Genomic DNA, 14,963 nt, shown 5'->3' on the forward strand with positions numbered 1-14,963 from the left:
AGACATTGTGGTCATCTTGGCTTCAGTCTTTTAAGACTATTGAAAAGCAAAGCGCATGCCACCCCTAATGTTTTGGTTTGTTTGCGGAACAAATTCATTTCGATCACTGAACTTGCAAATAGACTCTCGCCGTCTCTAGGGAATTCAATAGCGTTTTTGCACTGTTTCACCAGATGCGAAACTGTGAGCTTCATTTTCTCCAAAGGAAAGAAGACGATCCTTAGAGCAGCTGCGCCTGTGGTTACCTTGAATATCTGCTCTTACTGGACAGATTTTAGTACAAAAAGACCGAGTAGTTGAGCATGAGAAAGATATTATGAAGATGTGCTGCGAGATTTTGATCGGCTCATACCGAATATCGGAGGAATTTTCGTGTTGGAATGGCCTCCCGGTGTTCTGAAACCCAAACACCGCCGAACAAAAAAAAACTAACTAAATTATTCAGTAATTAAAAGAAGAAATATTTTCCATTAATTAGGCTTTGTCTTTAAAAGAGATTGGTTATTCCAACTTTAAAAATTACTATTTAACTTAAGTTTTTTGCTATGAAAGGTATTTGAAATATAATTGAAAATCTAACCCTTCCATAAACCGTTGAAAGTGTATCCTTATGTTTTAAAGCGAACCGAAGAAGCAGCTGAATTCAGCTGATGAGACATCATGAGTAAACTCAACATGTAAGCTGCAAACAGCAGAAACGGTCTTTGTGTAGAAGAGAGTTTACTTTACAACTGATACCTCTAGCCCAAGCAAAAAAATGACTTGGCAAATCTGACAAAGTAGGTTGACTAAAAAATAAAACAAAGACCGGTACTTATATGATATACCTCCTACCTAATATTCTTCTAATATATTTCTCTAACGCTCAATCCTAATGAAATATACAAAGTTAAGATAAAAATATAATACCTCAGAAACAAATTTGGACTTTATATCTGGATATTAGGGGGGGGGGTTGATATATTAAATGTTGCGACAAGAATTTCACAATTTGGCAAGCGCTGACAAAAAGGCCTACTGTTCTTATATTGAGAGCAATATGAAAAGGGCCGCATCATGGAACAGTACACAAAAAGTCTATCAAATGCTTGGAGGAGGTACGGGGAAGAAGAATTGAACCACCATCCCTTCGCTTAAGATGAAGGATGGGAAAATACTCACAAGGAGTGAGAAGCGCGTCGAGAGATGGTGAGTACATTTCCAAGATCTACTGAGACCATAAGGTACTAATAACCAAAATCAACCACCTAAAGCTCCTCAAAACCCACCACACCAACAGGCGTATGAAAATATATGTAAGAACCCACCCTCCAAGGATGTACCATAAAAGCTCAGGAATAAATGGGATCTCTGCCAAGCTACTGAAAGCTCTCCCTGAGCCGGTGGTGGATGAGCTTCATAGTTTGGTAACTGAAGTTTGGGACGATGATTAGATCCCCGATGAGTGGAAGACCTTGATAATTGACGCTATCGTCAAAAAGAGACCGAATGAATTGTAAAAACTGCTGAGGCATATCTCTTATCCCTATTGTTGCCAAACAGTTCGCAATCATACTTTTAAATGGACTTAGAGACGCCAGAAACAGCCGAACATGACCAAATCAAGCAAGATTCAGGCCGGACATGGGTTGCTGTTACCCGATCCTTAGCCTACGACAGATCCTTGAACACCGGATTAAACACCAGCATGAAACAATCGAAATTTTCGTAGACTTCATCACTGCCTTTGATTCGGTCTACCGTGACGCATATATGGGAAGCAATGAGAGGGGACGATTTACCTAAGAAGATCATCAGTCTGCTCAGGGTATACAATGCTGGAATAAGGCTCGAATCAGAGTCAATGACTAGCTTTCAGATCTGGTCCTGATCAAGGAGGGTGTATTTTAAGGCTGTGTCCTCTCTCCAACATTGTTCAACTTCGTCATCGATTAGATCCTCAAGGTACTGGACAAGTGCAAAGGCTTTGCAATTAGCCCATTCTTCTCCTTTACGGATCAGAACTATGCTGACGACGTGAACATGATTGTTGAATCTGTTGCGGAAGCCCAGGATATGATCAATGACGTGGCCACTCTCGACTGGCCTCCAAATAAGTCTACCGAAAACAGGAAGCATTCAAACGGCTGGGATGGATAAAACCCCTGTGACCCTAAACCGTAGTCGGATCGAAGATGTAAAGTCGTTCAGATACTTCAGATCAATGGTAAACCCTGCTGGAGAATCATCAGAAGAGATCCGGAGCCGTATATCGTCAGCCTGGAACGTCTTCCTTCTACTATGGAAGGTTCTCTGGAAGCTGAGCGAAATTCAAATACGGACGAAGATTCAAGTGTATGAAGCTATTGTTCTCTCTATTCTCCTCTTTGGATGTGAGAAATGGTCACTGAAAGCAGACGAAGCGTTGATCTTGAATGCATTCAACCACAAACACCTATGTTATATCCTGGGCATTTTCCTATCAAATAGAATCTCAAACGACGAAGTCCGAAAAAGATGTGGGGATCACCCACTTGTCTATGATACTTCCAAGCAGAAGATACTGAGATGGTTCGGCCACACAATATGCAGACCAGATGACCATATAAGCAAAAGATGCCTCAAATGTCAACCAAATGGAAGAAGAAAACAGGAGGCCAAAAGAATGCGTGGCTTACGACAATGAAGTTTGATCTGAAGCCAATCGGAGGGTTCAGAAAATACGGCCGCCATTGGAATCTTCAGTGGCTGGAGATGGTAGAACTTGCCACCCTCTAGAAAAAGCTCTTGTAAGAGACATATCGTCGTCTGCAAGGCACCACGATGAGCCTTGATGTGGTTTGAACGTGTTACAAGTACAAGTAAGTAAGCACATAAGTTGTCCAGGTCTATGTGGCATAAATGTTAGTTTCATAGGACATGTCAATTTACGTTTTGCGATTTATTAAGGACAAAGAATAGACGTATCGGCTCTATACTGACGTATACAGGCCCTATACTGATTACCCATTGTATGATTTGTTAAAAAAAATAATCCTATATCATGGAGCCATGTGGCTGCCATTGTTTCAAAAATAAACATATTCATATGATTGTAGTTTGTTAAAAATTAAAGCAACGAGACAAAAGTGCTAAGGAATTTTGTCGCAAATGCCATGTTTAAAAAACTAGTTAAAAGCTTTTCAAAATAGATTGATGGTTTCCCACATATTTCGTAATTATACAGAGTGCCTTATGGGATGCTACTTAATTTTTTTCTTTTTTTGAAGAGCTTACTTCAAAGGCTTTGAACCAGATGTTTCTTGATAAAAAAAAAAAAAAATCTTCAACATTCTCGTTTCTTTTATCAGAAGTGTCATGATTAAGGATTACAAATTATAAATTTCCACAAATAATAGAAATGGGCCTTGACACAAAAGAAAGAAAAACGTTCCAATTTAAGATTTTATAATCAGTTGATAAATAGAATAGGTACGGTCACACGTTTTAGAACATATAAGCAAACTCCCGCCCAAAAAATTCAGCCAACATAAAATTTGTATTCTATATATTTGTATTCTAGGACTCGGGCTGAAATTGACCATTCAACTAATTTATTTTTGAGCTAATTTAAACTTTTAGTAATGTTGTTTCGATGCTTAAAGAGTGCGTGGACCAAATTTTCACTCTTAGATGAATAATTTTAGAAGTGTCACTATCAAACTCCTTTAGTTCTCGATTTAAAAGGTAAGCACCAGGGGACGAAGCCTTGCTCGGTGAAAAGACAGACAATTTTTCTAATCTCTTCCGAAAAAAATAACTTTATTTTTTTTATTCGTCAAATATTTTGCATATTTATACCGACAAATTATTCTATACCATGGATAATTAAAATAAACCGCAATGTACTTATTTTCAATATTTAGCAGAGACACTCATCTTCAGCAAAATTTAGAATAACTATTCTAAGTGTTTGTGACGCTATTCGTCCAATTTTTGTTTTCAAAATTAAGGCCCTAAAAGAATTTTTCCAAAGTTGTCACCTATCTAAGTCATTTTCCACAACGGAAAATGGTTTGCCAATTTCAGGAAAAATTGTAGTGCTATTTTCGAGATAAATTACAGAAAAATAACTAAATATGCATAGGCCTTATACGACAACTGTTAGTTTAATAAAATAAGATTAGCAGGCGTTTGATTCAGTGAACAAAAAAACCTTAGAGAACTGGCCATAGACCCGTTTATGGTCTCTAAATTATTTCTTTGTAAAAGATAGTAAAAGATAGTGACAGTGAACATGTAAAAGAATAGCCAAAGTCCTAGATGTTTTGTGCAGTTGAAAAAAGTTTTGAATTTATTGGGAAGGCTGCGAACCCAAATTTCAATATTATGATAGTAATGACAGCAACAATAAAGACCAAGGTAATGACAGTAGTGATGTATGGTTTTAAAACGTGGGCACTTCGAGAGTCAGAGGAAGATTTACAAGGAAAATTTCCCGAGGGATTTCTAAGGACATATTTAGGTACCCATTCGGCTGATCGTACGTCAAAAACAAGTAGTGAAAAAATGTGGCGATTTCCTAGTAACAATAATGAAAGAAAGGTTGAGAAGTATAGGCCACATTTTACGGACTAAGGACGACAGATTGCCAAAGACTACACTTCTTGGCCATTCATCTAGGGCCAAAACAACAGTTCGTCCCCGAACAGAGTAGGAAGGGGCTATAAGAAAGTATTTTAAAGGAAATCGGAACTTCATAGGAGAGAGTAAAGAGTGACTCTGACGAAGGAGGATCGTGGGCAGCAGTGCTGGCTTCAGATGTCGTGATATTCCAGCAGCTTGTTAGTAGTAGCAGGAGCAGCGCTGTACATTGAACTAGTTTACTAGATGTCTGTGCAAAAGGCAGAAAGACGGTCAAGCAATAAAATGCCAATCGTGATATAATTATCAAATGCATTCCCTCGTACTCTGATTACAAACACTATTGACTCTAATCCAAGTACATCCTTGGCACTTCTTGCAATCTAGTTATATAATTCGTAAGACGTCAGTTCCCTTCTCAAATTGGCAAACTTCCAATCGTGGTAGATTGGTTTCCGTGGTTAAATTTTGGTCGCTTTAATACACACCAGTTTTGATCAAATGAATTATGAAGTAAAACACTAAAACATTGGTGCAGGTATTGTTTCATTTTGACGCCACTATGACCATCTCACGATGCGGGAAAGTTTCTCAGCCAGTCCGTAGATTTTTACCAACCTGACTTCTCTAAAATTTTGGCCTTCACCAGTTTCCAAGCCTTTTTTGGAATTCTATTCCAGCCAACATATTCTAGGTCATTCAGCAGAATTGCTTTTCAGTTTGAGAACATGCTTAGCCCCCCTAGTATCAGCCAGTCTTTCGTGATAAATATACTAAGTGAGACCAAGCTTCTTTGCTATTTATATATTTTTCGTTTTTTGTATGTTTTGTGTTTTTTATATGTATTGAATTGTTTTTAATCCACATTTTAATAATTGTGTAGTGTATTTGTGGGTAATTAATAAATTATTATTATTATTATTAATTACCCAATGGGAGAGACCGAGGAGATATTTAGTATACCGCTAATAAATTCACCGGAGTTGCTTTAGTTCTGTTGCCGAAAATAAACGCCAAAACGGTACAAGGCACAAAAAATTTGGTGAGTTATACAATTTAGCTAGTAACCGGCGATTAAAACGAAGTTTCTTAGATACTATTCTACCGTAGGCACTGGACGTCCGGCACTGGCAATAACGTATGAAGAGCTTTCTTGTTGGTTTTAGAGAGTTACCGATTGGGAGGCCAAGCTAGTTTATGCGAGCATCTTTCCATAAGAACCATATATGCACCCAGGGCATAACTTATAACCCTTGTCCTGAAGACTGTGGGGGGAGTGCCCTACTCAAAGATATAATTTCCAGAACTTTTGTTCAACTTTGTTTCATCTACCTTGAAACAAATTTGTTTCAATTTTGTTCAACTACGTTGAACAAAATAGCTACCTCAAAATTTTGATTGGATGTGTTTGGGGAAATGGTGGGCGTGGAGGGTGTGTTAGTTACCTTCCAATCACTTTCGACTATTAAAAGGGCACTAGCCATTTAAATTTCCAATCGAATGAGCCCTTTTTGAAGTTTCTACGACAACGCCTTCTATAAAAACCTTATATGCCCACAGGACAAAACTTAAAACCCTTGCCCTGAGGGCTGTGGGGGGTTGTCATCCTCAAAGACTACGTTGAACAAAAGGCTATCTCAAAATGTTGACTGGATGTGTTTGGGGAAAAGGTGGTTGTGAGAGGGGGGCTAGTAGCCCTCCAATCACTTTCGACTATTAAAAAGGGCACTAGCTCTTTGAATCTCCAATCGAATGAGCCCTTTTTGAAGTTTCTACGACAAAGCTTTCTATAAAAACCTTACATCCCTTTCCCTGAGGGCTGTGGGGGGAGTATTCTCCTCGAAAACATAATTTCTATCTGGAAATCAACTACGTAGAAGAGAATGGCTATCTCAAAATTATGATTGGATGTGTTTGGGGAAATGGTTGGCGTAGAAGGAGTGTTAGTTGCCTTCCAATCACTTTTGACCCTTAAAAAGGGCAATGGAACTGTTTATTTCCAATCGAACGAGCCCCCTTTGAAGTTTATACGACGACCCCTTCCATATGAAGTATCTCTGGGAAAAAAATAATAAATAAATAAATACTAAAATATTGGAGCCGTTTGGCCTTTACTATAGACAACGCTATAGCTTTGCTTCTGATGGAAAGTCTGTGAGACTTTTGTTGTTCTACATAACTGAAGCCATTACAACCTCTGTAATATGATTTTCTTAATGATAAATACATTACATACATTTGTTTAAATACGTTGAAGTACTTCATATAAATAGAAAAAGAAAAATATTACCATTTAAAATTGCCGAAAACTAAGTTCCTAGCAGCATTTGCCGCCCCAAAGACATTTCCTTGTCTTTTCCATTTCTGTGTTGGTAGATATTGGAATGTAACATTTTAGCTGTATAGAGAAACATTTTAATTAATTCCTACTCCCCCTACCTCTTTCAACATTTATCTTAACGCTCATGAAGAGTTGGCAGTTTGTCCATTAAAATGTACTTTTTAGGAATCTACTCTACCCCCACCCAAACAGTGACTCACCCCCCTCCTCATGATATCTGATACGCAACTACAGATCACCCAGCGTAGCCTAATCTCATTAGAAATAACTAGGTTGAATCCAGTACTGCCACCGTGTGGCACTACTTCTTTTGCAACTGGGAAGCCTAAAATATAGTAATTGATACTTTTAAATCAATTAGGTTCTCAGAATTTTAAATTGATTGCAAATTCGTTCTCTTCTTGGTAAAGTCGTAGTTTGAGCCCTAGAATGGCAGAAAACAAGATTTTACCATGGTCCAATCTATGTGGTCAATAAAAAAAGAGCTTTAAATTTGTTTTTGAATGAGCTTCCTCCCAATTATCTTGGACCTTCTATTTGATACAATTACCCCTGGAAAAAAAACAACAAATAAACATACATCGACGATGTTTCGTCTGAAAAAAAAAATCCACATTTTTAAGATTGAAGCTTGAAACCTCTACGGCAGGGTTCTCTGATATAATGTATATAATAAAGAGATTTTCAATAAGACCGCTTGCTCTTTTGGGGGTGTTTCTCCTTTGTTCAAAAATCAGGTATGTTTTCTCAGATTTTTGGTGTTTGGTGGGTAAAAATAAACTAAAAGAATTTTGTATATTTAGAATCAGCGTAAAAATCCAATACTGATGGTGTAGCAATTGTCATGAGAATTCCATTTTTAGTTTTAGTGAATATTGATCCAAGTCACTTTTTACTTCCATTTTTCTTATCACAAACTATTTGATAAGATTCTCTTGTGATGAAAACTTTCTTGAGCCTGTTCATTTTATTTAGTTGAATAGGACAAGAGGGTCAATTAAAAATAAAAATAAAGAGGGTCAATTTGACAGCTGGATAGTTAAGTTTAAATTTGCTTTTCTTTCGCAATTCTATTTTTTTTTTTAATGTCTTAATATATAAGGGACTCAAGTTCGAGGGGGATAATTGTCCTATTATGAAAGAGATACATTTTACATGGCCGTTATAAAATCAAAACGTGGTATCTATGTAACCAGGATGATTTTTAATATCTCTACTCCTTCTGCAAACTATTCAAAGGCGGAGGATATTGCATAAGGACAAGTTTACATCTGTTATAATCTACGGAAGCAATAAATCTTTCTGTAAATTTTGGTTTGAATTTGATTTTCTTTTAAGATTAAATGGATAGTAATTAAACATATTATTGATTAAACAAATTAATCCTTTTGCCAGGAATACTTGTCGCTTAAAATTTACTGGCTTTTGTTTCATTTTGCATGCAATTTAATTGCTCTTTTTGTTTGAGAGTTTTTCCCTAAAAGTATTTAAAAACCAACTTGTTCCTACGAAAAATTTATCCTGAAATATATATTCCCTGTCACCGAAACAACACTGCTATTGTGAGGTCTCCCCCCCCCCTGGAAAATTTTCGTCCTTGGAGCTCCCTACACCATTGGCATTTGAGATCATCAAAGACCTCCAGGTACAGTTTTGGGAGCGGTTTTCTGACTTGGCTTTAAAGGCAGAAGAAGTGAGGCTATTTCAAAATCCAACTGAAGCAAATGTGGCTAGCTGCTTAGGTGAACTGAAGCCGGAGATCACTGAGTTGCAAGCAAATGTTCTCCATAGGGACAAGTTCGAAGAAGGACTTTTGAGTTTTAATAGTTCTTGCTCAAGGAAGACTTTAGTAATGTCAAAGCTTTTGCATCACATTACCTCTTAATATTTTGAACATCAAACTTGAGTAGACATATATTTTTAAGGATGAAATACGCGAAGAACAATTTGAGAACTAACTTATCTGACGATGAACCTAACCTGGCTTGATGGCAACTTGATTTTAATTTAAAAATGAACGGACTCGGTGAGTCTGTTGAATAGTTTTTTTTTTCTCAAAGAAGACTTTACTAATGTCAAAGCTTTTGCATGACAGTACCTTTCAATATTTGAACATCAAACTTGAGCAAACAGCTATTTTTAAGGACGAAATACACGAAAAACAATTTGAGAACCTACATGTCTGATGATGAACCTAACCTAACCTGGCTTGATGGCAGCTTGATTTTAATTCGCCTCTAGTGTGTAGTCGACCCCAAACAGCTGTTTGACAGTTAATGTAGCCCTTTGGCAAAAATATTTGGAGACCCCCTGTTCTAGATGATAGGCTGGAGAGGCAAAAACCAATGAGAGATATATAGCTTTTTACTAAGTTAATGCTAGTGCTTCGACTATGATTCATTGTCGAAAAAATAATATCATGACAAAAAGCAGTTGTTTTCTTTTCCTTTAACGAGGATGGCCTTCCGTTCGTAAGCTCCTATTGTACGTTTCAGCCTAGTTATTTTATAGGAAATGGCATATTTTCATTTTTACTAAAACGTTTTGAAAGCTAAGGTAGCAAGTACTATACCATTAAACAATTTACTTCGGGTATTATAATCAAATACATGCGAGCTACTGAGAGACGTAGGATTGCACTTACGTGAGATTGTTTTACCTGTTTGTTCAGTTGTGAATAAGTTAACAAAAGAAGCACATTAAAGGAAATGACTTACAGGTAGTTTTTTTTCCATTTAGATGATATTCTAAAACCTATATGGGTCATGCAGGGGAATGGGGGCTTTGGGGATAATCTAATACAAATTATTATCTTGGTAATCACGCCACAGGATTTCTCCTCTCAAGGATACATCCAAGAATATTGGAAACTTATAAAAGTGGAAACAATCACAAAAACCCCAAAAAGAAAAATAAGCTGTCATCTAGCGTTTGGTGACTTTCACCCAAAAACAGTGCATATTTGTATTTTCATATACTTTAAAATGCAGGGGAGGGTAATGAAAGCTGAATTATATCCCAAGTTGGTCTACAAGCTTCAAGCTAACTAGCCTAATTGCCCTTGGTTTACCAAGGGCAAAAACTAGCCCTAAATGCCCATCAAGTCAACTATCCTAAGATTAGGCAAAGGTCTTTCAAAAGAACAGCGGCTTTTCAAAAGGAGACATGCTTGACCAAAAAGAGAGACATTTTAACGATGAGGATACAGTTAAACCCTTTTGATTTAGAAGCCTTTTGATTTTTAGTCACAATCACAGTAGGAATGGCAGTATTACCCTTTTGATTTTTAGTCACAATCACAGTAGGAATGGCAGTATTAATAGAACGAGTCACAAGTAGTAGCATAGTGGCAGTTGCTGTCGTGAGTTGTCGTATTGGAACGGGCAAGTTGTCGAACTCACAGGCACTAGTAGTCACAGTCGCTGTTGCAAGTAGACATAGTCCCAATTAACCACTACAGTAGTTGAGTTGCATTCGTATCTGCACTCACAAGTAGCTGCAGTCGCAAGTATTCACAGTCTTGAGTATTCGCAGTCGCAAGTAGTTATAGTTTCAAGTAGTCACGGTAGCGAATAGTCGTAGTCGAAGAATTGATTCAAAACAGATAAAAATGGGTTAATTCAAAGAAATATGGTTCGTCGTCACTTGTGGCATTTTATAAAATAAGAATTCCATCATTTTTTTTCGGTTAGTTTCTTATGTAAGCTAGGGCTATATGAAACCATTAGAAGGGGCTGGTTAAATAACGGCTTTTCCTTCTGGAGAGCCGTTATTCAAGACCTTTAACTAAAATTTTCCCAAGCTAGCCTAGGGCTACTTTGTGCAGACTGGGTGTGAACTTTATATAGCTCTCGGAAATCAAAATGTTGAGCAATTATCCCATACAGGGAAAATTAATATTTAATTTTATCTAATTGTAGATTGAGCTGTCAAATTTCCAATTAAGCTTAATGCATTTTTACTAATGTCACCAGACGCTACATTGTCAGGGGCGCTTGTAGTTTTAGTCTTTATCTTCATATCCAGCACGTAAAGTTCCCTAATCTCTTTGGGAAGCACTATAATAATAAAAGATTTATTCCATTCAGCCACCCTCCCCCCACTTCCTGATGCGTGGATGAAGCCTGAAGATTAATCCAAAAATTTGCAATGTTGTTAGTTTCTGTTGTACTTATTTCTAATGGACAGTTGGTTCATAATGTCAATTCAAAAAAAGGAAGAAGAAAACTCAGAAAATTTTGTATCTAACCTTGGTATATATAGGGGCATTAGCCGGGGGAGGGGTTGCCGTTAAACTGGATCATTTCTTAATGAATATAATTCTATGAAAATGTAAATGCCAAAATCTCAACTTAAAAAAGGTTATACCTTAATCTATAACTAGTGAGACAATTATTTTACTAATAGAGCAAAAATATTTATTATAAAAGGAGGGCGACGTAACGGAAGCTATTCTCATATCTCTATCAGGAACGTTCACAGAGTAGGGGCTCGGGCACATCCCAAAAACCCTAAATTTTTGTGAATTTTTGAAATTTCTTATTCAAGTTTTCAGATTTAGAAAAGGTTATGCGAGAGGTAATAACTAATGAGACAATTACTCTACTAATAAAACAAATTATTAAGGTCAAATTATTTATTAGATGAGGGCGAGGCAATGGAACCTAGTTTCATATCTCTAATAGGGACGTTCACAGAATATGGGACTCGGGCCCACCCCAGAAACTATAAATTTTTGCAAATTTCTGGCCAATTCTTATTCAAGTTTTCAAAAAAAGTGTGCTTTTAATTATTGCGCCCCCGAAAAAAACCTTCCTGTCTCTAAACACCTTCGTATTTCGCAGTCTTACCTCTTCTATTGGATTTACATCTGTGATTGGTACCATACTTCTAAAACAGCTGAAAAATATAATTTTAAAGGATGTTTTCATCCGAATTTCATTTTCAAAATAAGTTTGAGATATATAAATCGGTTTTGGATAAGATAAAACAGATAAAATATATTTCAACAAAAAAACAAAAACAAAAACAAACATTCAATAGTACAATATCAAAACCTCACAAAGGCTCAATGGCTTGTAAGGAGGGACAGGGGCGTGGTTTCAGCATTTTTATTGAGGGGGCAAAAAAGTTCCATATCCAGAGAGTCAAGGGGCATGGGCTATATAATAGCTTTTTTTTCAATTTATTTGGGGGGCAACTGCCTCTCCCCCCTTGCCATCCCCAAACGACGCCACTGAGGAGGAGGACTATGAAGCAAAACTCCTAATACATAAGAAATGAGAGTTGATTAAGTAAGTTTTATGGCAACTGTAATAGATCCCAAGGTTTAAAACTATAATAAATACATAAAAACAAGATTAAGGTGATTTGATAACGTCAACATACAGCTCGTTGTAATGAACTGTTTAAAAGACGTAACTAATGCTAACAGTAAGCAAACTATGAAAAAAAAAGTTGGATAACACTATATACCTTAAAGAAATACTAATCATATGGAAACCAAAAAAAAATGTTTGTTACAAGTCTTTTGAAGGTGCCAAACGAATGGCATTCTTGAGCCGGATCGGGAAGGGTGTTCAAACAGTTCGTGGTAACGAACTGTAAGTAAGGAGCGACCCGGCTCCATGGTAACCGAAACTCTAAAAAACGGTATTTTGATACAAATAGATACACCAAAAGAATCAGATTTTAATGTTGATTTCAAATATATAAATTTCATCAAGTTTAGTCCCATCAAAAATTACGCACCTGAGAAAATTTGGCTGATTTTCAAAAAAGGAGGAAAGACCCCCTAAAAGTTATAGAACCTTAATGAAAATCACACCATCATATTCCTTGTATCAGAGAACCGTACTGTAGAGGTTTCAAGCTCATATCTACAAAAATGTGGAATTTTGTATTTTTTGCCAGAAGAAAGATCACGGTTGCGTGTTTATTTTATTTTTTTTTTTTCCCAGGGGTGATCGTATCGACCCAGTGGTCCTAGAATATTGTGGAAGGGCTCATTGGAATGGAAATTAAAAGTTTTAGCGCCCTTTTTAAGTGACCAAAAAATGGAGGGCAACTAGGCCCACTCCCACGCTCATTTTTTTTCCCAAAGTCACCCGATCAAAATTTTTAGATAGCCATTTTGTTCAGCATGATTTAAAACGTTATAAATATGTCTTTTAGGATGACTTAATCCCCTGAAGCCCCCAGGGGGTGGGCTGAAAGTTATAAACTTTACCCATTATTTACGTATCGTATTGGTTATTGGCAAATTCGCATACGCTTTCAGGGGAGATTTTCTCTGGCAGGTGGGGGAGGAGTGGGTCTGGGGTCACACTGGAGGATATTACCATGGAGCAAGTTTTCATGGGGGAAGGGACATTGTTATGAAGGGGGCGCTGGATTTCCCAGAATTATTTTAAAAATGATAAGAAATTAGATATAAAAAAACAAGTTTTTCAACTGCAACAGTAGCAACCTCAGAACTTTAAACGAAACGAAAATATTACATATATGATTGGGCTCCCCCCCTAGTCAATACCTCGCTCTTTAAGCCAAAGATTTTTTAGTACTTTCATAAGAGCTATTTATTCTAATTAACGGCCTTTGTGATTAAGCGGCAATTTTTAAAAATTGGAACAAAATTCGAACTTTCGCTTGAAGAGTAAGGTATTAACTAGGGCGCGAACCCCCTAGTATACGTATTAAAAATATATGAATATAGAAGTTCGATACGTAAGTTAATTCGTAAGTTACGTATATTTATCACTAATAAAAACGTTCGTAAATAAAATTAAACAAGTTTTGAGAAAGCCATTTAACCAAATAAAAGTAAATTAATATACAAATTTTTTTTTAATTATTCATGCACGGTGAGCCAAGATCAAAACCAGCATTTTTTCAAAAACGTTCAAAAATTAAATAAAAAAAACAAGTTTTTTTAACTGAAAGTAAGGAGCGACATTAAAACTTAAAACGAACAGAAATTATCCTGTATATGAAAGAGGCTGTCCCCTCCTTAACGCCTCGCTCTTTACGCTAAAGTTTGACTTTCTCACAACTCTATTTTTTTTTAACAATGAAAAACTTTAGCGTAAAGAGCGAGGCGTTGAGGAGGGGACAGCCTCTTTCATATACGGAATAATTTCTGTTCGTTTTAAGTTTTAATGTCGCTCCTTACTTTCAGTTAAAAAAAACTTGTTTTTTTTTATTTAATTCATATGAAGTGACACGCAACGAGAAGATTAAAATCAGATCTCATTGTTTATATATGTATGCGGAATTTGAATGTTCTGAGAATTACGAAGCTGATAATTTGACCAATCAGATACAAAAGATGAAGTAAACCAAAGAGAACTGGGAATATCACCGTGAGGCAAAAAAAGCGAAAGATGCACAGGAAAGAATATAAAGTTTTACTACATCGAGTAAAAGTCTAGTCGCTGAACAATTTAACTCCTGGATAAGATTTATAGCTTTATTGTAAGTGTTCGAAAGCGGTTTGAAAAAAAAGAGAAATGTGGATATCCATATAACTGGACAATAAAAATACATGAAAGCTGCGAGGGACGATTCTCAGAATTGGCCCAGGAAAAATATGTTTGATTTTTCTTAGAATACCAAGGTTTCTGCGTACCTTCATTTTAATCAAGTCAATATGCTGTTTAAAAGATAAATTTTCGTCTAGGAGAATACCTTGGAAACGGAAATGGCCATGCATTGGTATGCTAATAAAGCCTTCAGATAGATGAATTCCAGATAACTGAGGGCGAGTCTGAGATATACGAAAAAGAAATAAAGAAACTAGATTTAGAAACATTTAGGGCAAGAGATAGCACCAAACCAAAGTAAAACTCTCTCGAACATGTCCACTAACTTTGTACGAACCTCGTCCTCTTTTGTCCCAGAAGTAACAAGTTACCATTTCTTCTGGATGTTGAATGAATATTTCATCTGATTCACATGAAATATCTAGAAATCGGTGTTTTAAGCTAGATTATTTTATAACTCAAAAGACAGCTTATTTTCA

The 14,963-nt window shown here is 36.5% G+C and overlaps 2 protein-coding genes across 2 annotated transcripts in view; both read left to right on the top strand.

Annotated features, from left to right (window-relative positions):
• The first annotated feature begins 2,062 nt into the window (after window positions 1–2,062).
• Window positions 2,063–2,665, top strand: LOC148954399 (uncharacterized). Its single transcript, XM_089086263.1, has one exon. The coding sequence runs from the start codon at window positions 2,063–2,065 to the stop codon at window positions 2,663–2,665; it is 603 nt and encodes a 200-aa protein (XP_088942389.1).
• A 6,858-nt stretch (window positions 2,666–9,523) lies between these two features.
• Window positions 9,524–14,963, top strand: part of LOC148954400 (uncharacterized) — a 33,435-nt gene continuing 27,995 nt past the window's right edge. Inside the window, exon 1 of the mRNA XM_089086442.1 lies at window positions 9,524–9,662. Coding sequence (XP_088942568.1) covers window positions 9,652–9,662 — 11 coding nt within the window. The 5' untranslated portion in view covers window positions 9,524–9,651. The remainder of the gene's footprint in view (window positions 9,663–14,963) is intronic.

Source organism: Artemia sp. Qi Xiang Cuo, chromosome 3, assembly GCF_049724085.1.
Source record: "Artemia sp. Qi Xiang Cuo chromosome 3, ASM4972408v1, whole genome shotgun sequence".
NCBI classification, from domain to species: Eukaryota; Metazoa; Arthropoda; class Branchiopoda; order Anostraca; family Artemiidae; genus Artemia; species Artemia sp. Qi Xiang Cuo.

Coding starts and splice junctions, on each gene's coding strand:
- LOC148954399 (XM_089086263.1), top strand. CDS start 2,063: ATGACGTGGCCACTCTCGACTGGCCTCCAAATAAGTCTACCGAAAACA.